The 23,612-nt window shown below is 30.7% G+C and overlaps 1 protein-coding gene across 2 annotated transcripts in view; it reads left to right on the plus strand.

Annotated features, from left to right (window-relative positions):
• Positions 1-786: 786 nt before the first annotated feature.
• The window catches only part of LOC129960742 (histone-lysine N-trimethyltransferase SMYD5-like), a 31,796-nt gene continuing 8,970 nt past the window's right edge, over positions 787-23,612 (plus strand). Inside the window, exons 1-8 of one of the 2 annotated variants that reach the window (XM_056074354.1) lie at positions 787-947; positions 5,899-6,147; positions 10,414-10,535; positions 11,165-11,234; positions 12,016-12,120; positions 12,314-12,376; positions 17,192-17,262; positions 18,059-18,165. In XM_056074354.1, the coding sequence (XP_055930329.1) occupies positions 6,022-6,147; positions 10,414-10,535; positions 11,165-11,234; positions 12,016-12,120; positions 12,314-12,376; positions 17,192-17,262; positions 18,059-18,165 (664 nt within the window). In that variant the 5' untranslated portion in view covers positions 787-947; positions 5,899-6,021. Of the gene's footprint in view, positions 948-3,364; positions 3,542-5,898; positions 6,148-10,413; positions 10,536-11,164; positions 11,235-12,015; positions 12,121-12,313; positions 12,377-17,191; positions 17,263-18,058; positions 18,166-23,612 lie in introns of those variants that run through there. The other variant, XM_056074352.1, reaches the window with a different exon arrangement.

A 23,612-nucleotide genomic window follows, 5' to 3' on the forward strand; every position in this document is an offset into this window, starting at 1 on the left:
CCGAGTATATCCATTGCTCTTGGATAGTGGCTGCTAAAAACATTTCTTAAAAAATATCGGTTAACTTCAAAAGATTATAGATACTCATTTCTTTTACCTATTTTCAGGGATGCAGTCCATACCTGGAGAAGTATTTCCAGTTTTCTGGATCATATTAGATACTTCCTGGAAATGGATTAGAGTATTCAGATAAGTATTTTTGTAGCCATTAAAATCCAAAAAAAAGGATTGTGAGTTGTATTATTAGAAAAAACATCCATAAAAAATTATTCTGTTGCAGAGGGCTCGAAACGTAAATATTATTAAGATGAGATTTGTAGCATTTGCTTATTTTTAATGGTTATATATTCTTTTACAATTGAATGGAACATGCCGGGTTCCGAGTAGGATTATTGTTGGATTTGGGTGATATTTTGCCCATTCTGGTTGTGTTTGGCGATATTGTTCTTTTTTTATGTCTGAACGTGATTTGCTTCACCGCTCGCCAGTACGTTTTGTAAACTTCTATAGATATGTTGTTTTGTCCAATTTTTTAAGTAATTTTTGATAATAAATGTTTAATCCAGCTATCTAATCTTCATTTTAATCTGAAATGCTACTAAAATTTATCAATGACTCATTTTCTCCCAATAATTTGTATTCACCCATTTGTGTTAAACCGAAGTTTAGCTTCATATTTTTATATGTAATCCAATCCGAAGTTGAAACATTTTGTAATGACCTGATTCTAATTTTTTTTTTTTTTTTTTTTTTTTTTTTTTTTTTCTTCAGCATCTTAAAATTGAGGCAAAAAAGTTTCTGATGAGGTTTTTATGATGGAGTTCCAGTCAATCATTTTAATGGATTTTAGGATCTACCCAAAGAATAATTAATTTGTGATCAATGTATTGTGGTTACTTTCAAAAGTGGAATCCAAAACGAAACAATCAGACCTGTGACAAACTGAGGTAGGTCCAAGTAGAGAATTAGTACCCATAAATGAAGTAAAATCAAATTGGAAGTATTGAGCAGAAAAAAATAAAAGTCAATCTTCGAAGTTGTTGCTAATCTGTGTAAAGCTTTTTAAATCCCATATAAGATGACGGAGGTTAAAATCCTACTGTATCTAAGCTATTAAGATATAGCTTTTGCCTGCTCATTGTCAAGACCTTGGGGAACGTATAAGTTAACAGTAATGAATTTCTGGTTATTAAGATGGATTTTAGAAGCTAGAATTTCAAATTTATTATTTTCAAAAATCAAAGTAAGGAAAATTCTTCCAGAGGAAATCTTTGTATACTATAAGAAGAAATCCTCCTGACCTAACTGGTCTGTGAGAGTAAAGAATGCCCTATTGGAATTGCAAAGATGATCATATGGTAAAAATGTTTCTTGGAAAATCCAAAACTGAGATGTAGAAAAAGGTGAAAGTTGAAGCCAAATCCTCGTATTTCGTGTTCCTCTATAGTTCCATTGAGCAAAAGGCATGAAAAAAAGAGTAAATGCAACAACGAAAATTAAAAAAGAGAGTGGGGAGAAACGAAATCTAAGTGTAAACAAATTGTCTGGGAAAGAAAGAGAGAGAAAAAAAAACTAACTTGGGGGGGGGGGTCATTAATAGCCAAACGTAGCACGGTGCCCCACTCCTCCAGTACCTAGTTGCATGGGTGTACTAGAAATATTTTACAAGAATTTTATATCATTTTTCTTTCTAGTTCTTTCTAATACGCGATTTTGTATTAGTTTCGATTTGGTTCATCATGATGAAAAAATTTTGGAGCAAAGTCTCGAGAGTTTTTTGTAACCTTTTCATGAGAACAATGGTTTTCTGGTCCATATTTTTCTCTCTCTCTCTTGCATGATGGACTCTACTTTCTTCGTTTGCCGTGGTTTCGAAATTTTTGTTAGTGACGTTTAATTTCACTGCTGTCGCATAATTTGCGTTGGAGGCTTGACTGAAAATGCGTTTGATCTCTCCTGTCTTATAATGGTTTCTGAATTTTAATTCTAAAATTTGCTCTTCTTTCATGTACATAAAGAATGTTTTATAAGTGCCAGAATGCGACTCTTGATAATTGTTACACTTTACTAGCCCTTGGCACAGATTAACGTGAATCGTACCTGCACAAGAGGCAAGCTGGAAATATTTTCACAAATTCTGGTTTAATTAAAAAAAAAACTTAAACATTTTGCTCATTGCCTAGGTTGATCCATGAACGGTTTAATTTTCTGATGTATGAACCAGATTTTAAGCAGAATCCGGTGAACAGGTGCAAAAGTAGTTACGAGGGTGAAACTTCGTGCAATGAATTTTTAAAATCTTCTCATATGGGTAAGGCAATGTAGTTATTAATGTATAATTCAGTCGCTAATTCTTCGGTTGAGATTTTCGTGGGAATTTTGGAAATGAGAAATTGACAGGTAATATTTTACCAAATCACATCAGTAGATACTATAGGCCGGCGTCCTGGCATAGGGGTAGAGCATCTTCCTCGTGATCTAGACGTCCTGGTTTCGAGTGCCGGTTGGGCATGGCGGTTCTTCTTCTGTGCTCTATCTGTGAGGTGCGTGAATGTCCCCCCCCCCCTCCCTTGGAAAAAAGGGGATGTGCAAGCGAATGTGACGCATGCAGTAGCTAAGGCTTACTCTTGGCCCTAGTTGGCTCTACTGAAAAAACAAGAGACGCTCACTCGGTTTAAATCGCTGATAGATAACTGTCAGCGGGCTTGTAAAGTGCCATAAGTCACAACACAACGCAGATACTATAATGTGTCTAGAACTTTTTGAAGGGTAAGAAGTTTAGCTGCACAACCAAGATTCGAGATGGAGAAGAGGAATTTACCTTGACAAATGTGCTACATATTAGTGACATTTAAATGCACAGTAACTGCTTGTTTGATAAATACTTGGAATTTAAAAAGGTTCAAACCGACCGTTTTCTATCCTTATTAGCCATAACAGTATTGGTTGTTTCTAATTACTTTTGACATGAGAGCATAATAAGCTCATTTGTGGGTTTACCACTTAATAAAAATCTGTCAATAGATGAAGAGGCTATATTGGTGGTTCTTTCATATTACTTAATAGCAAAAAATCATACCGATCAGGGCCGTTCAAATCAGAAGAAGTTTCAATTGAGTGACTGAGCTCGTTTTAATTTTTGTAAAAATACTTATCAAAAGCAAGGGAAAGGCAAAATAAAATGGGCAGATCTTGTTTGACTACAACAGAGTAAAGAAATGAAAAAGAACCCGTAAGAGTATCAGATTCGCTTTCAGAAAATCTAACAAAAGAGCTCGATAGAAAACAATCGCTATCTTCGGTCCTCAAGAGCAACTTCAAACACTGAATCGTTATCGTATCGAGCTGCTGTTCAGTTCCTAAACAGAACATCGGCGCGCAGGGTTTTGAAACTTTTTCATCTATTTGGAGATGCTACTTTCGTTTTTAAGTTTGTACTGAGTTTAATAATCGAATTCATCCTATGCTTTAAAATACCCAGCAACCATAGATGGAGGATTATCTTCCAAGAGTTGAAGTTCGTGTAATAGATGATGAAAAGGTAATATTTCGTTTTTAAAAATCGTTTATGTTTCTCCTATCTTCCAATTTTTTTTTCTCTCTCAAAAATATCATTGTATTAAACTATTTTATAACTTGCTCTGCATAGAATCTGTGTTTTTGTTTGTTATATTTATAATATTTATAAATGAAATGATTTAGCATCCGTGATTATATTTAATTTTAAAAAGAGAGACACAATATTGTTTAACAGAAATAATTTCGTAGACCGATACATTGTTCAGCCAGTTGTTTGCTTATTAGATGAAACTGTTGTTGATTTTTTAATTGTTTTGATAATTGTGAAATTATCTGATACTGTTGGAAGAGTGATAGATAAAAAAAAAGAATATCTTTTTATTCAGTTAATGTCTTTCACTTGTTTGACTCAATTTTTTTTCTGCATGTGATATCGAGAATTCCTTTATGAATCATTGCACATCAGATTTTCTGGATTACCCTTCCAAGTATTTAATGATTCCTTAGTTAATATATTCTAAAATTCACTTTTTACAATAAGATGTTTTTAACTTTTTGGCAGGGGGGGGGACATATAAATAAAACTCATACTCATGGCATTACATTTTTCATTCTGTACATGCTTCAAAAACTTCTGTTGGGATAGATATCTTTCTATTTAAAGCAATCTCAAACAAAATTTCCTCAATATTTTAATTAAATACTTTATACCAAGTTTCTGTAAAGAATTCGTGTTTTTATGTTTTTTATAATACAGCTAAAAGATAGTAGTGCTATTGGAACAGTTATTAAAGTTTTTCTTTTAATTGAGAAGATCTTAAAACTTTATTCATTGTTAATATGATCTTGTTGTTTATAAACAGAAAGGACTATTTATTTATTTTCTATACATCAAAATTCTACTTATATCATTTCTAATTTCATCTAAAGTATATGCTTTTTATTTTTATAATGTTTTTCACATCAATGAGTTGTTAACTTTAAAAGAAAAAAGAGAATAAGCACAAAAGTCTGCTATTAGTGATTTTCATTTTTTTACACAAAATAAAAACATTTGTTTCTTGTATCAGTGTTTCTTATTTTATGACATATATTAAAATTGGTATTGATTCAATCTAATCATTGCTTCTTGAAATATGTCTTTGTTATGTATTTTATTATTTCTTTCACATTTATTAAATATTATAGAATTCTTTAAAGCATTTAAAAATAAACATTTTAGTCTTTAATGTAAAAACCTATTTGAACCTTGTTTCTGTATTTAGTCTTATTGTTATGAAATTGAAAAAATATATAATATAATTATTTATTTTAGAATTTTGTTTAAACAAAGATGGAAACTTAATTCTTTACTTAATATGATTTGACTCTGATTTTTATTTAAAGCTTTATCTAATTTTTCTTTAAAGCATTAAAAATATCATAATTTTTCATCCTAATTTTCAATTAAGATTGTAAAGGAGCTTATGTATCTTTCCAAGTCATTTTAGCTAAATTATTTTTTTAAATATCCATGCTATTATTTATTGTATGATATTTTATCTGCTACCTGTTTTAATTTTCTCTCAAAATTCTATATTAACTAGAAAGAATATTGGTGGGTTATTTTTTAGTCTCTGTAAATAATGAATATTAAAATAAAAGTCAAAGGCAAATATTTTAAAATCTGCATATACTAAACTGATTTTAAAATTTTTGAAGTTATTGGAGATGAAAAGTGAGGTCTGAATAATCCAATTTTATTTACTTTGTCTTGATTCTAATATTGAGTTTATTCAGTTTAAGAATTTCTGTAATTTCATTACCATAAACTTATATAAGGTTTTTACTTTTAAAATACATAGCAAATAATTATCTCATGAAACAATTTGTTAATTTAGTATTGTTTCTCCATTCAGCATCTTTTAACTGTTTAATTCTTTTTGTTGTGTCTCGCCTGAGTTTAATTTTTGTGATCACTATCCTTATATGATGCAAAATTAATATTATGAGAATGTAAAATACATCATGGTTAGTACTATCTATTTGAGTTGGTTTGTACTGGATAGTCCAAACTTTTATTGAACAAAGTGAAAATTAATTTTTATTCAGTCATATGCATAAATAATTTTAAATTATTTATACATAAATTATTAAATATTATATTTAAATTATTTATGCATAAATAATTTTAAATTATTTATGCATATGACTAATAATGTAAATGTATTTTAAAGAAGCAGAATATTTATTTACCAATGAAGAATTAAAAAATGAATACATTATTGCAAATAAGAAAAGTATAATTTGGAGTTTGAATTTTCTTTGCTTATATTTTAAGAGTAATTTATTACTGCATAGAAAAACTTGTGTTAATCTAATATGTCATTAAATTTTAAGGGTAAAGGACTCTTTGCGTTGCGTAAATTTAATAAGGGCGATGTGATTTTTGAAGAGCGTCCTTTGGTATGTGCTCAGTTTTTATGGAATCAAGCTTATGGTTACCTTGCCTGTGATTATTGTATGAGACCTTTGGAAACTGCTGAAGAAAATGTTAGAAGACTAACTGGAGTTCCTGACTTGATTCTGCCATATCCTGAATGCTGTGCTACTAAAAAAGATGAATATATTGAATGCCCATATTGTGAGGTAGAGTATATCTAGTGTTGGTTAACTTTAGTGCGAGTTATCTGATCTGTGATGCGATTATTGTATAATGAGCTTTCTCTCATAAAATTTGCAACTAAGAGAAATTGAAGATCTGAAAAAATTTTATATGCAATTATTAGTATTTTGAATTTATCGGTAAAACTATTAATCTATAGAAGTAGTAGAATCAAAATTGAAAAAAATAAAATTATTGTTCTTTGTATTCTTGAAACTTTTTCTTAGCAATTTAGGCTTATGATCTGCAGTCTTTCAAATATCAGCTATAGAAGCATTCTTATTAAAATTCCAAAGAAGTCAAAGTTTTATCAGTGTTGTTATATTGCTATACCACTTTGATATATTCATAAATACTAATGATTTAAATAGTTAGTTAAATTTCTATTAAATTTTAATTCATAGTTATTAATATTGTTACAATTTTCTCACAGAAGATTACATGCCAAATTTTCAGAAACCTCAGTTAGGTATTGAAGGCTTTCAATATTGAAATGTACCATGTCATATTCATCACATCTCATTATTATTTGGATGTAAATGGTTCAACTTTCTCTTTCATTAATGATCAACTTTCCAAACTTTATTCATCATACGACTTCTTTTACTTTGGCATATATAATGGTGTATAAGCTGTCAAACAGTAGTTTTAGTTTCTAATAGACAAATTGATTTCTAATAAATTAAAAAGGAGAGAAATGGGCATAGAATATTCAGACAAATTACTGTAATATTGTAATATAAATTTGTGGAAGAAGGCAAACAAAATTCTTCCCAAAAGTCATACAATTTTCAATCTTTAATAATTTGTAAATGGGATCAAATATTAATTATTCTCATTAATTGTGAAACAGCAAAACAATAAAAAAACATATTCAATTAAAATACAGTTGAGGATATAAAAATACATGTTGCAAAGCCGATATTTTTCAAACTTGGAACTTTTTCATTATCCCCAATTTATGACTTATTTTCATTGATAAGTTATAAGTAGAAATAATCTTGAAAAATGCGGCTATCTTGTGATGCTGTTTTGGAGAGAGAGAGAGAGAGAAATGTGGAAATTATATTGCTGTAAAAAAACCCGGTCAGAATGACTTCGAATTTGAAGTGGGGCCGCGGTGGCTGGTGGTAAGGTCTCGGCTTCGGAACCGGAGGGTTTCAGGTTGGAGACCCGATTCTACCGAAGAACCGTCGTGTAAGCGAGTCTGGTGCAGGTTAAACGTCCTCCCGCTGGTGTGGAGAGGGAGATGCCAGCTCATGTGTCGTCTTCGTCATCTGACCGCGGTTCAAAATTTCGAGGTCCGTCCTCAAATAGCCCTAGTGTTGCTTTAAAACGGGACGTTAATATACCTAAACAAACTCGAATTTGAAGTGAATATACTTGAAGGGGGAACCGGTAGGGCATAAGAAATAAAGTTATAAAGTGTAGTTATAAGTGTAGATGACGCTTAAGTGGCATCACGAAAGTGGATTCGGCTACAAATAACATTTCGAATCGAAATACGACAGCTTTGGCATACGTTGCACTTTAAACCAACTGTACTGTCCAATGCGCATGATTGTTTCGATTTTTTTTACTTAAAAAAATGATTTCCAAATCATTTAATAGTCGTGGTATTGTTAGTGGAAAGCTGATCTACCACGGCAAGATCGTGCCACACTGGATGAGAAAAAAAAATTGGTTTTTAATTATCCTTGCCGCATAAAGAAATTAATTAACCGCGTAAAGGAAGCTAATAATTTGGTTTTTAATTGTTATTAGGCCGAAAACCGTATAAAAAGCAACAATGAAACGCCTGTTAATTATCGCTAGACGCGCAAAATATGTTCAATTTGCTGAAGATAACCCCATAGCCAGAAGTCAGAAGGATTGAGGTTCGGTTAACTTGAAGACCAGGCTGTTGGAAAATGACGGCTGATAATTCTATCATTTCCGAAATGCCTCTTGAACAGTTGCATCAATGACTTTGCAATGTGCGGAGAAGCGCCATCTTGCATGAAAAGGATTCAATCTATACACTTACGCTGTTGAAGTATTGGAATGACTTGGTTGCGCAAAAGACTCATAGCATTTACCATTCACGGTACAGGTAACGGAACCCGCAGGACCATCTCCTCGAAAAAAAATTGCTCAATAAACGATTCCATCAATCCGCACCCCAGAGTTGCTTTTGCAAAATGATGCATGTGCTAATGGATTTACCCATTGCCCATATCCTGAAATTTTGTGTATTGACTAAACCTTGGCGATAGAAATGGGCTTCGTCTGTCCAAAAATTATTCCATGGCCATTCATTGTCTATTTACGTGCAAGTATGAAATTTTAAAGCAAAACCGTGTCTTACTGGCTGACCAGCAAAAGCAACTCCTGAACATGGGTAATTTTATATGGATAGCAATGCAGGATATTGTTTAAAATTTTATGGACCGTGCTCTCATGCATGTTTAAAGATTGGGCAATTGATTATCTTTGCACTGGACGTTTGCACACCACTTCTCGTCCCTTCCTGTAATGCTGTGGCCACATCTTCTATCGATAGCGAGCAATTGGGCTTTTCTCTGCCAGATTTCGCTTCAAATGGACTTGTCTCTTCAAATTTCTTCAAGGCCCTTGGAAGACATCGGACCACAATCTTTTTCCCTATCCTTTAGTGACCGGAATTTCTTTAAAGCTGCTAGCGCACAGTTGCGGTTCTTGTAAAAGAGCTTCACAAGCGGAGCACAATCCTTCAGTGAGAGACTAATGGCAAGCTGCTTAGATGCAATATGAGGAGAACACCACGTACCCGCGCTTTTATAATAAATGCAATGTGTCGTTCGCATGAGTGTTTTTTAATTTACATAGTATGCCGCTTACAGCGCCATCTATTGATACACTTTGGAACTTTTCTTTCTAATTCCGTACCGTTTCCCATTTGTTAGAGTATATTCTGTTCAAATAAGTCATTCTTTTTTTTTCTTAAGTGGTTCATTTTTTTACTGCATTTTGAAAGTTGGACTTTAATTATAATCACTCTGTATATGTAAAAGATATATATGTTAGTTTAAAATAGTGTCTATTATCTGTTTTGCAGTTCTGTAATTTTTGACTACTTAATTTTTTGTTAGCAAAACACTTGTAACATTCAAGAAAGTCTATGAATAAACCTGCAACAGGAAAACTAGATAATATTTAAAATATTTGGTATATCCAATAGATTCAATAATTTTTAAGACTGTGATGGCAAGTTGCAGCTGCAAGCTTGAGACTTTATACCATTAATTTTAATTTTGGCAGCTCAGCATTCAATTTTGCTGTAATGTGAGTGTTATTTGAGAGGACTTCATAACTTTGAATCATAATTAAACTATGATGTAATTCTTGAGCCATCAATCACCCTACTTTCCTTTTTTCTATACAGCACCAATGTGGATATGGTAGATCATCAATGAAGGAGTTAACTTGTACTAAACCTACATATGAGTAAAATTATCTATAGAATCTTGTCTCAAACCTGATATCCATTGTTTTAGGTTGAGAATATATCACTAGGCCTTTACTAAAGGTCCACAATGTGTGTGTACATCATGAACTCACAATGTGTGTGTACATCATGAACTTTGTGTATTTAATATTCGTCTGATCCAATGTATAGGAAAACCAATATGATGGCTGAAACACCCTATGTAAGTGTGTTGCAACAATTTGGAAAGTGATTGCAATTTGCGTAACCATTATCATGTGATGTCTGTCCGTATTACCTAGTCAAAATATTTTCAAAACAAAACATTAGTTTAACTATTAATTATGTGTTTCACATTAAATTATCATTTCTAGAATTCATTTAAAAGAAATTCTTTCCATGAAAGGTATTTAAAATGGTCTTATAAATCTTAAGAATATTTAACATGTGAAAATATAATTGCATTATTTCAAAATATTGAATATTGAAATGCAAAATCAAATTAATATGTTATTTGTTGAGTTTTATAAATGGAAGAATTATGTATGATCATATTTTAGTAGGTGAATATGAATGATGGAAGTTCCTTAAATCATTTGCAATAAAGTCATTGGTCTTTTATATAAAGTGTAATTAACATTATAAAGCAAGCTCAAAATCATTCATGAGTTGAAATTAAATCATTCTTTAGTCTCCACTCATTTATTGTTAATTTTCCTCCCACCTCTGTTATATTTCTAGAATTATGTAGAATTATCATGTCTTCTTGATTGATTCAAAAATGTTATACTTTACTTTGGCATAGGTTTGTTATTGTGGTTATTCTTGCCGGGAACAAGCTTGGGAGCAGTATCATCAAGTTCTTTGCACATCATCTCTGGTAGGAAATACTAAACATCCTCTTGATCAGCTTCAAGATGCTTGGAGGTTTGAAACTTTTCTTGTCTTATTTGCTTTAATCAACTGAAGTGTCATTTTCTCATTCGAAACTTTCAGTTTCAAAGTCTAACATCTCAAGTATTTCTCCCAGTTTTTTAATGTAAACCATTTCAAAAATTCTATATTTTTAGTATGTATTTGTTTTAGTTTTGTTTAGATCATGAGAATAAACATTCAGTTTTATTGAAGGAATTTATTTTAGTTAATTTTATTTATTTTAACTTTTCACTTTGTGAATGTTCAATCACAATTGTCTAAATTCTCATAACAAAAATAATTAACAGAATAGAAATTTTGGAGAAAATTCATTTTAAGTTTAAATCCTTGATGAAATATATATATATCTTTGTTAAAATATCTTTATTGTTAATAATCTTCACTAAATGAAAAATGTAATAATTTTTATATGCCAATTATAAAATGATTGAAATTTAATTTAAAAAGTGTAATTTAAATTATGCCCTCTCAGTGTTAGTGTATTAGTCACCCCTGCCTCTAAGTTGATTTTAAATTACTAATAAAAAAATGTTTGTCAAATTTATTCTAAAGTTATTTTAATGCTTTCTTACTTCATAAATATATTTGGATTGTAGAATGAACAAATTTTATATATGTAGGGAGATGCATTATCCTCCAGAAACAGCTAGTATAATGCTGATTGCCAGAATGATAGCAACAGTAAAGCAGGTAAATTATATATTTTAACTCATTTTATTTCTCTAACTATCTGTACAATTTATAATTATGAATTTTTTCTTTAAATGTCTAATCTGGAATTTTCTGGAATGTCTACTCTGGAATATAGTGCTATGCTCTTGATACTAATGAACTTTAGCTTTTAAATTCAAAACAAATTATTGGAATGTATATTAAATGACAGTACTGAAATGCGTTTCTCCCCCCCCCCCCCCAGTAAAGCCAAATTTAATGATATTACTGGCAGATAAAAACATCTATTGAATTCTTTTTATCTTGTACAAATGAACTATAGTAGTCTGTAAAATGAATTTATGAAAATTATAGAATTCTACAAATTCAGTCTGGAATCCTGCAAATTTTATGTGTTTTAACTTATACAGAACAATCATATAAGAGCACTAGCCTTATATGGAAGCAGTTATACAATTAGAAGCCAACTGTTGTGAGGTTTTCGAATTTCCTATTCAAAACTTTTTCTTATTTTAAACAAATTGCATTCAAAATTGAGCCAACTACAATCTCTCCATTGCTCACCATTAGGTTAATTATAATAGAATACTTCATTTTTGCAGTTCCAGGCCATCAAAATTCTATGTATTTTGCCATATGTGACTTTTGACATATGACATTTTAATGTCAGTGATGATAGTTGAAAACTGGTTCACTTTACATTATATTATAACACATTTATATCAGCAAATTGCTCTAAATCTTATTAAAATCCAAGCTTTATTATTGATTATGTTCTTTGTGGGGATTTTACTTATAGGCCAAGGATAAAGCAGGTGCTGCTCATTTATTTTCTCAGTTTTGTCATAAGACCAGGAGTAAGAATGGGGATATATCACACAAATTGCTGGGCAAGCAGTTTCAAGTAAGTAAATATTGTTGATAAATCAATCATCAAAGAATAAGCTTTCAAAAATGTGTATTCAGTATGCATATTTAAATTAACTAACACTCAGTGATTTGTGAGAGGTTTTTTTTATTTTTATTTCGGGTAATATGTTATTTTGATTCCTCACTTTGAAGTTTTCTTTGTTTAATTTATTTAAATTGTAATTTAGGCTCAAGTAGAACATTTACGTCAGTTGATCATAAAGGGACTGCAAGATGAAGATTTATTACCAGTAAGTCAAATTTATTCCATTTCAGTTACTATATTCTGCATTATTAAATTAAAATGTACTCTTTTTTTATTCTAAAGTTTTTTTCGTTCAAATTTTGAGACAAAAGTTTTTTACTTCAAAGACTTAAAAAGAAAGGCAGCTTTAAAGAAAAATTATAGGATGAACAAATCACAACTTAAGAGTTTTATTTTAATATGTTACAGTCCTGCTATTTCATTTACTTGAGAAGAATTGGATGTAATAAAATCATTTATACTTCTCTGGCAACTGCCTCTAACTTCTGCACACACAAACAAATGGGAATTTTACTCGTAATTGAATAATTTTTTTGGTAACCTCATGCTTCTACATTAATGTTGACATTTTCAGAAATAATGTATCCATCCAAATTAACTTATAATTTGTTAATTTTATGAAATGTTGAAAAAGATCCCAGATTTTTATTGTTAATCTCATAAAAATTAATTTTTTGGTGTGATAATTTTATTTTTTTCATTTTTATGCTTTAGTCAAAACTGAAAATTTGTTTTACAACAGAAGACTGTGCTTCTGCAGTGTTGCAAAAATAAATATTAAAATTTAAAAGCGCATTTAAAATTAATTTTTAAAAATACACGTTTAAATTTAAACATTTTTACCAATCAATACAATGCATTATTATAAAACCAATCAATATTAAAAAAAATATCCTGTGCTTAGAAAATGCACATGTTTATGTGTGTGTGAATGTAAAAAGGTGCTTTTGGGCTAAGATGCTTCATTAGTGTAGAAATTTCCCACTTTATTCTTGTAGCACCCTGATTACTGATTACAAATTCTCTATTCAGGATGTAAGATTTAAACAAATGCAAAAATTGAAAAATAATACAAAAGTTGATTTGAAATATATAGAAAATCATAAGCAAGAACACAGGACAGAAAAGAAATAATCAATAATGCACTGAAATATGAATGTTGGTACTTCTATGACTAATATTATACAGTATAGAGAAGACTTGGCAGCATTCCATGTGTAAATAATTTGAATTATCCCAGTTTGACAAGACTTTACTTTCCAAAATGCTATGTTCATATAATGTTCTATGTTCATTCACTTGCTGCATGCACCAAATATTTCAAACCAATTTCTACATCATCATTTGACATATATGCAAACGTAAAAAATAATTGCCAGTTTGTCGTACTTTCATACAAATTATTACAAGCTATTTGTTCTATTCACATGTTCTGTTTTCCTGCTAACATTATTTATAGAAACCTCTGTCTTTAAGTTTTGTCTGCCAATATATATATATGTAATGAATTTTCGAATCCTGTAGGCTTTTTAATATGTAACATTATTTTATGTGAAGCAGGATGCAGTTTTGAAGACAGTGAAGACACTTTTTATCTTTTTAAATTCTTTTTAATCCATCGGGGAAGCATAATTATTTACAAGCAGAGACGCGGACAAGACGTCCGCCGCAGCACAGTACAAAAGCCGAAGTGGGGAAAAAGGAGCGAACTAAATTATCCCTCGCCTTATGTAACCTTAGATTTTGATAGGGAAAATATTTCTCCACGGTGCTAATATATTAATAAGATTCTGATAGGGATTTCTGACGCCTGTCAATCACATGTAAGGGAAACACAGGGATCTTTTAAGAAAGAATGTGCTGACTGGACATTTTTACCCCTTCACGCCGAGCGTGTGAAAGTATCGGCGTTTAGCTGACTAAGCAATTTTATAAAGCTCCTCTTGAATTAATTAAGTAGAGAAAGTGGAATTGTATCAAGAAATAAGAGAATATTTCAGAATGAAGTTACTATGGGCTAAATTAAGATAAAATCTTAGAAATTAATTAAGTTGAAATTGAAGTTTAAAATATCATTACATATATACATTATGAACTTTGTCATCAATATCATTTTTAAATATATTCTTTTTTTAATTTGCTTTTGTAGAGCTATTAAATATTGAAACATTTTATATTTTAAAAGAAAAATAGAATATTAAAATATCATTTAATGCTACTTTATCATTAAAGTTTAAGATTTTGATTGAACTCATTTTTTCAGCTTTTATTCATGCACCGTATTATGTAGATGTCTGTAAAGAATCGTTTTTACAATGTAGAGGAATTTAACAATTGACTTGTCAATCAACAATGCATCTTGAGAATATTTAATTTATGAAGGAATAATTTTCCCTTTTGTCTAAGAATATTTGGTTTTGTTTGTTTCGAGAATTCAGTATCATAGTATACAAATTTATGTCTTTGTTAAGGTTGTGTGATAAAAAAACGTGTAAATATTATTTTTGAAAAATGTATCATTATCTATTTAAATCTAGTCAAATTCAACATACTTTTATATTTTTTTTCAATTCTAAGTGCTGAGTTTTCCGTACAGTATATTTGTATTTGTTTTTTAAAAGCAACTTTCTTTTTAAATTGTATTGTTAGTGTGAAAATTTACAAGAAACAATCTATGAATTATTGGTGCTTCATCAGAAAATATCTGAAACTAAGGAAAAAATCTTTAATTCAGAAAAAAGCAGCACTTCAGGAGGGTTTCTACACTCATGTCCATAAATTAAGGATAATGTCAGCTCCCGCAAATGAAGGTTCCGAAACAAAACTAACGTGACTTGTTCGTAAAGCCCATCAATTAAACAAAAGGTTAAGAACAAAAAAGATGGTGTTTGTATGATGCCATACATAAAAATTACGATTTTTACTCCCTGAAGCAATTACAAAAAATATTTCCCTTACAAAATCTTAACTTTACATGGTTGGTGTGATGATTAATACATTGTATGTCTCCCAGACGATGAAATACAGTCCATTCAACGCATGTTGAGTATCAAATTATCAAGCTAATCTTGAGGGAGATTACTCCATTCAGCAAGCTCGTCGGCCAAGTATGTCCCACACATGCTCTGTCGGATTCAAGAAAGGTGAGAATGCTGGCCATTCCATACGGGTGATATCCTTAGATTGAAGGCATTCGTTTACGACGTGTGTACGGTGAGGATAAACATTGTCATTCATAAACGCAAATTCTGCGCTCATGGCACCCCTAAGCAAACGCATGAGTCGAGAATGATGTCTCGATAAATTTGGTCTCTCATGGTCCTGATCTGAACGTGCAGATCTGTTCTGGAGCCCAGTATATTTTCATCCCAGAAGACCAATCTTGCACCACCATAACGGTGTCGTCCAATGATGTTTTCTTGGTGGTAATGGGTCCCTGGCTTTCTCCATATGAAATTCCGATGTGAATCAGGCTGAAAACTAAATATGGACTCATCTGAAAACATCACACAAGCCCACTGTGACCGTGAGTGGAACACATGTAACAGGCCTGCGAGCATGTAGACCAGTATGTCCCAAACGTCTGTTCACGGTTTGCATTGAAACTGTCGTACCCATGACTGAAGATAACTGACGAGACAGGTCTGATGCTGAGCTCTGTCTGCTTGTTTTGGCAGTTACGGCAGTCGTCATTCGACGTTGTAACTAAGGGGCGACCTGTAGTGTAATGTCTATTGACATTTCCATCATCTTGGAATCGTTGTAAAAGCTCAGAGATGACAATTTAGGCGATTCCAGGTTCCTAGGATACTTCCATCAGAGTACGCTCACATTCCAGACGGCCGATAACTCTACCACTTAAAAAAACAATTATATTTTTTTCTCTGTATGCGTCCTCTGTGTCCTAACTATTCGGTTATGGCAATGAGCGGCCTACAGAATGCATGTGAACAATTTTACTTCGTTTTCACCATTCCCTATATACCGCTCTCTTACACTCTCGTCATTGTGACGTGCTATCTTGTGGCATCCTGTAATTTGCATATTATTCTTGAAAATGTGTATGATGATTCTACAGGTAAAATTTTTACTTTAAGATTCTATTTCCTTGTGATTCTGAATTATCCTTAATGGATATGAGTGTAAATAAAAGAGATAAAAAAATTTAAGTGGTTCATTTGTTAACATTTTGTTTTAAGAGTTAGATTTTAAACGTTTTGAAAAATGAACTATTTTATTGTTTTCTGAAAAATTGTAATTCATAACAGAAAAAGTAAATGTAAAATTAAATACCATAGTTACTATGTTGGTAATGATACCTTTTCGCTAATAAAAATGCAAAATGTTAATAAAATTAATAATACAGATGTAAGAAAAATTATTAAGGAGCATGATAACTATTAACCGAAAAACAGGACCAGACAAGTGGTTCATATTTTTCACTATAAAAGTTATTCTTTGCTTTAATAAATCTGCTCGGAAACATTCATCATTGGTGCACAAAAGAAAAAACTCTTATGACGGGCAGTTATTTCGTAACCTTTCAATAGTATGTCGAACGCAATGAATAATTCATGATAATACTTGAATACAAATGTTTGCAATTCTTTACATAATTTTGTAGCAAAATATTTTTAAATTATTAATTATGCAGTAGTTCATTGTATTATTTCACAATAGGACTTGAATTTGCCAACTTAAAATCAGATGAAATGTCTTTTAACTAGTTCGTAAAAGCCATTCATTCAGAAATTGAGGAAGTTACTGACTGACAGGAATATTTAAACAATCTATTCAAAAAAATATGACATGTCTTATTTTTAATTTTATTGTTCATTATATTGCGTTTCAGTATTAGTTGTACCTTAAATTTGCCTGGTTTTCAATAATTTTCAGGCTTTTGTATAATATGAATAAAGGAATCTTACTGGTTTTCGTCCGTTTTACAGAGATTTTTGTGCGAATTCAATATTTCTCATTGAAAAATATATTAACTATGTTTCTATTGTAATATTTGCAGTGGTTTACTGCTGATGGTTTTAGATCATTGATTGCATTAGTTGGTACCAATGGGCAAGGTATTGGAACAAGGTAATTATACTTTACACATTTTATCTAAGTTTGTAAAATGCTTGTAATATTCACTTTTGTTTGTTGGAACTTAATTATTATGTTACAGTTAAGAATGTACAGTGTGTGTGCCAACAATTTTTTCCCCCGTTTTCAGAAGTCAAACATCAGAAAATAAGTTAAAAGTGTGTAAAAATTTTGAATTTAAAAAAAATTATAAAATTTTATTTTCAACATTGTGTAAAACTATAAAATAGTTTTGCATAAAGATCTTTTGTATCCTCTATTGTGATGCTGTAATAAAAACATGTTAATGTCTAATGTGGGGGTACAAAATAATACTCCTGTCTATTTATTTCTTCAAAAATCGGATTCGTTTGTAGGAGCAGCTTTAAATTTCACATTTGTTTGTGCAAGAGTGCCACTGGAAACATTTATTATCAATATAAAATTAGAAGACTGTATGCTGTTTACCTATGATGCTTGTTAATCTATCAGAAAAATTGACCCTAAGTCAATTTTTCTGCACTATTCCTATGGTTGTGCCACAAGCATATAAATATGAGAGAAGAATTCTAAATTTGGGAGTCAAAATGGTTCATCTCTTTAACTGCCAATTTTTATCTGAATTATGAATGTACTGAATGTCTTCTGAAAAATATTAAAACTTTAAAAATAAATTTCTTAGTGTGTTTCAGTTGAATTTTAATCTATTTCTTTCTTCATTTGGATAAAAATAATTTGATATTTATTGTAAATGCAAATTCATTTTTTAAGACTTTAATGTCTTCCTGACCTTTTTATGGTTCCTTTTCAGTGCATTTGGAGTTTGGGTAAAGAACTGTGACTCCTTAGATTTATCTACTGAAGAGAAAGAAAAGTTGAATGTATTTATTCATGATCTTTATGAAAATATTGAGAAAGGTAATTTTTTTCAAAGGCTTATTTGTTGTATGCATTTGAAAAGCGTATCAATCAGGTGAAGTCCAGAATTCACTATGAACTATTAGAAGTTTGATCATTTACTTTCTTCTTAGCTTGAATTACTCGTAAATATAAAGAAGCTGCTATATATCTTGTACTAAATTAGCTTTTGTTTTATGTCGCACTCCTAGAAAAATAATATTGATTGAAGAAATGTTTTTAAATCCTTTTAATTGATTTTTCATGTTTGTAAGTGTGTGATAAAAATTCCATTTTATTTGGGAACATTTCTGTCAAAATCGCAGAAACGGCGCCACTAAGGGGCATCCACCCTTTCGTTGGTGAGAAATTAAAACTTCCATCGGTAGAAATTTTTATTGTTTGTGAAGGACATGTAGATCAAAGATTCATATAAAAGAATCTGCTGATTTAAATCCCATCTTCAAATTATTGTATAGTAAACACTCGAAATATGCGAATTTTCCCAGAAATTTGACAACCCGAATAACAAAATTTTCAGCCACACCGGACATTTGATTGAGTTGTCCATTCAGCCAGTAGTTTGCACTACATTTGGAAAATAATGTAATGCAAACGACGGTATACAAAGTGTGTCTTATGTTATATTTTGTCAATTAATCATTCGTCTAAGAAATTAATACAGTGGATGTCCAGTGGATACGGTACGTTTGATTCAGTTGTCGCTCATTCAGACTAATTTGTACTAAATTGCACCGAATGACCGACATGGTGATAAGTGAATGAAATCACTGTTTTTGGTTGATTACTTAAGAAATCAACTCAGTAGATGAAAATTTGTATGAATTATTACTGTCATTGGCTGTTTTGATTACTTGTTGGTTGAACTGTTTAGGAAAATTAGAGTATTATTATTATACAAAGATTGGGGTGTCTGGATAATGCAACGACTTTGTTTTTCCTGATTAAATCTTTACAGAACCCATGAGAAAAGAAAGAAAAACTGTTACTTTTTAACGCACATCAAACTTATGGAAAAAAGGTTTTTTATATTTAGAAAGTTTTAAAATATTTGAATGAATTTTGCAGTGTATGAATATTTTCTCGTGTTGCTCGCTCTTGTCTCATTTTTAAAAGAGCTCAATAGTGAGTTTATTTTAAATAAGTATTTATTAACTTCTTCAAAATGTTAAAATAATAGCACATAGTCGAGGTAATATATTTTGGTAAACAATCCAAATGTGACTAGAAAAAGTTCTTTAACAATTGATTTAAATGACTTCATTTTATATAACATCCATTTGATAAGCATAAGTTTAATGGACTTACCTTAAAATATCGTTCAATATTCAAATTTAATTATTAGTTATTAATTATTTTCACTTGTTTTTCCTATCATTTTATATTGTTTAAGTTTTAAATTAAAAAAAATGTAAAAATTTATGCCCAGTATCAGTTTGGAATATCTCGAAATTATTACATACTTTTACTTACTACCTATTCCCAACCACTGGTTCGATTTCACCAATTTTTATTTCCTATGAAAGCTTGTGTGCTTTCTAAATATGCCATCAATGATCGTTTGGCCTCTTTCACCTTCAAATTTCGAGAGAAAAGGGGGAAAGCGCTATCTCATAGTCTATGAGGGGGGGGGTGCGATAAATTTCCCTGCCATGGTCATTGTACTGATTTTGTTCCATATGAATGCCTATGGAACAAAATCACGTCATCTTGCTACCTCATCAACAACCGATGCGCAGTTCCTCTACATTTCGAGAGATATCGCAAAACAAAATGTTGACCATCAGCCGCAACAAGTCTGATTTCTCTAATTTTCAGCTCTAACTTCTAATTTCGCCACTTTGAAAATTAGCTAACCAATCAGATTCTCTCGTTACTGTGTAGGTGATACTGATATTATTATAACTGTTTTTTTATTATTATTATTATACCTTTGTTGTGATAAGATGTATTTTCGTTTCAGTGTACCGAGACTACTACTTTTCGACGATTCTATCTCGCTAAGGAGTGAAACGCGGAAAAAGGAGCGCATTTCCGGAATTATTCGTCATTCTTTGATAATGATTTCCGTCCCATTAAATACTTTTTCATTCCGTTTTTTCCCCCAATTTGTGTGGGAGTGCCATGTCTTTTCTAACCATACTATTTTATTTTTACACAAAATTGTGTATTGATTGCTTTATATGGTTAGTTCAAGCGCGGCTGTCTGAAGATATCTCCCGGTGTCAATGGCTCACGTGGCAAAAACGCTTTCAGGAGTGGTGTCAAGAATATGTGTTTTAACATCAAATTTTTTATCATTTTGTAAAAAAGTGAATTATCAAATTTTAAGAACAGAAATCTTCAATTTATTCATCAGAATTTAATGTTTACGCCTTTTACAGTAAATGAAAATGGTTTTAAAGTATTTTATTGCCAATTAGAATCTTTTTTTCCCGCAATATTATGAGTTATCCGCGATTTTTTCGCTTTCTAAATCCTCAGATGATCCGATTTCACATTGTTGTTAAATTTAAACATCTCTTTTCATCTTTCCTCTCGCCCCTATTTTGACTAAATTAACGCATCCTGACGCATGCGCAAAAGTATAGAGGGTTTTCGAATCTGTGAATGAACAGTTGTTCATTGAAATTGTTTGACTTGACTCAATTAATCTTATTAATTTTAGCTTCCTTCAATGGCCTAATTAATGATATTAATTTTGTCATTTGACCAAATTTGATTAATGTTATCAACGCAAAAGAAAATACTATTTTAAATTATATAATAATATTGATAGAGCATATTAATTGCTTATCTATGCTTTCAAAGTTTGTGAAATCTTCCGTTGTTTAGGATAGAGCTTCTTTCTTTTATAATGTGATATCTCACAAAGATGGAGATGGATCTTTTATGCCTTATGTAACAGTCAAGAGCTTTCATATGAAATAAAAATTGGTGAAATAGGTGCTTTAAATATTTTATTTAATGGTGTGACTGAAAGTTCTATCGAATTTTTTCCTCACAAAGAGTATACAGTGAAACAGATTTTGAGATTTCATTTTAAAATGAACATTGTGTGTGTGTAATATTTTAAAATTCAATTTAAACTTAATTAATTTCTTAATTTTTAGCCCATATTGACTTCATTCTAGAATATTCTCTTATTTCCTGATCCCATGTTGTTCTATCTAATTAATTCAACAGAAGCTTTGTAAAATTGCTGAATCGGCTAAAAGCCTCAAGTTCCCACACTCCGAGTGAAGGGACAAAATACAGCTGACTTTAACAAATTCTTTTTTAAAAGATCCCTGTGTTTCCCTTGCTTCGTCGGCGCGTGTAGCGAAATCCCTATCGAAATCTCATTATATATAACCACTATGGAAAAAATATTTTCCCTATCGATATCTCATGTTATAAAAGACAAGGGATAATTTATTTCGCTGTTCTGCCCCACTTCTGCTGTTGTAACGCGCTGTGGCGGACGTGCTTTGTCCGCTCTTCTTGTAAATAAATCATGCCTGTCTCCCTGGAGAGAATAAATCGAATTTAAAAATGCGAAGTCTCTTCACTGCTTGTCGCACCTGTATTCTGCTTCACATAAAATAATGCTTTTATATATATATATATATATATATATATATATATATATATATATATATATATATATATATATATATATATAGCTGGAAGTAAATATAAAAATAAGAAAAAGAGGATTAAAATATTCTTAAAATAAAAAAAAAGAATACTAATACGGGCAAGAATATTTATTCCTTGAAAATAAGAATTTCAAAAGGTAATTTTCATCAAGATTCAAGAAAAGAGCCCGACTTGGTAAGGTGGTTTACGCATACTGTTACAACATCATAATGAACTGGTTTTACACCCATGTAAATCTTGGGTTGTAAAAGCACGATTCCTGCTACATGTATCTCAATAACGCAAGGCAGTATCACTTTAATGTTTATTATTTTGTGGATATATTAGGGACTAAGAATAGAAAATTATATTTATAAATAGAAAACAAAAAAACTGCTTTTAAAAAAAAGCTTTTACAATATATTAAAAACGAAAATTAATGTTTTTAACAAAAATTCAATGCAAAAATCATCAAAACTTGTGCCGCAGAAAACAAGATATAAAACCGCTAACAATATTACTTGAAACAAGTAATTCTTAAACATTTATTGTGTACAAATTAAAATGTATCATAACTGTAGTTCCAATTTAATTTAGTTTGAGCATCTGTCTGCACCTCACGCTTTTGCAATTTTTATTTTCACTTCCAGATTTTTGATAAAAAATATTGTCAGTAAATTTAAAGGCGTTTTTTTTTTTTTTTTTTTTTTTCCCCTTTCTTTCTTTCTTTTATTCTGTATCTCGTATTGAATAAAATAAATGTAAATAAGGCTGGAGCAAGCCAAAAAAAGGACCAAAGAACACTATGGTTTCTTTCAGAATATAAGTATAATGGGCCATCGAAAGAAGGATTCTTGAAACTGATAGAAGGATTCTTGAAATTCTAATCTACCATTTTCATTCGATCGGACGTTTGGGATCAGGTGCTTCCTCATTTATTGAGGCATGATTTTTTGTTAGTAATATCAGAAAATTAAGCTGGTTTTGAAAACTGTGGGTCAAATGAACCTTAATTTGTGAAAAATATATTGCATCATTCAAAATACAAAATAATAATAATAATCGCATCAGCAAATCTTAAACATGATCTCTTTGTGAAAGATAATCAGATCTGTGAACAATATAATGGGACTCCATACAATTGCTCTTGTACATGAACACATGCAAAATCAACATTCCTTAAATCATAATGTCTTCTTTTCCCAAACAAGATTCTCTAAATTGAAAAACCCGAATTACGAAGATGAGTTAGTCATCTTTTGAGTTTTGTAACGCTTTGGTTAGAATAGAAATTTTTTTTTTTATCCTGTTCAGCTGCATCTATCATTGTATTAAATGTTTTATATCTTAAGAAGAAAATAAAGGACCCATCTGAAAGCTTTATAGATTTATTAAACCTTTTTTCCCTTGGGCTGCAATCATGAGTGCTTCAGCACTAACGGTTTATATTAGTTCGCATATTTTAAAATGTCGACCAAAATTCTTTTTATAAATGTATTTAAATCAAGCAATCCTCACTTTCACATTTCAAGGGAAAAGAATGGGAAATGATTTTAATGTCTGTTTGTGATTTTTATCAGCAAACTCTCTTCTTCTGTGGTTATTTTCCAATCAAGTATCTGTTCTGATTTTACAATGGAGAATATTAATCATTTACAGAAAATTATTAGTTGATTTGTAATCTTTTTTTATATCTTAAATTTTTTTATTGTACATTTTTATTATTTTCTGTAGTTCAGTTTGCTTTCAATCCACATAATGATTGAATATTTGTTTTACTGCATGGACAAGTAAATCCTTTTGAGGTAAGTTGTTTTTCTCCCTTT

This window comes from Argiope bruennichi, chromosome X2 (assembly GCF_947563725.1).
Source record: "Argiope bruennichi chromosome X2, qqArgBrue1.1, whole genome shotgun sequence".
Classification (NCBI taxonomy): domain Eukaryota; kingdom Metazoa; phylum Arthropoda; class Arachnida; order Araneae; family Araneidae; genus Argiope; species Argiope bruennichi.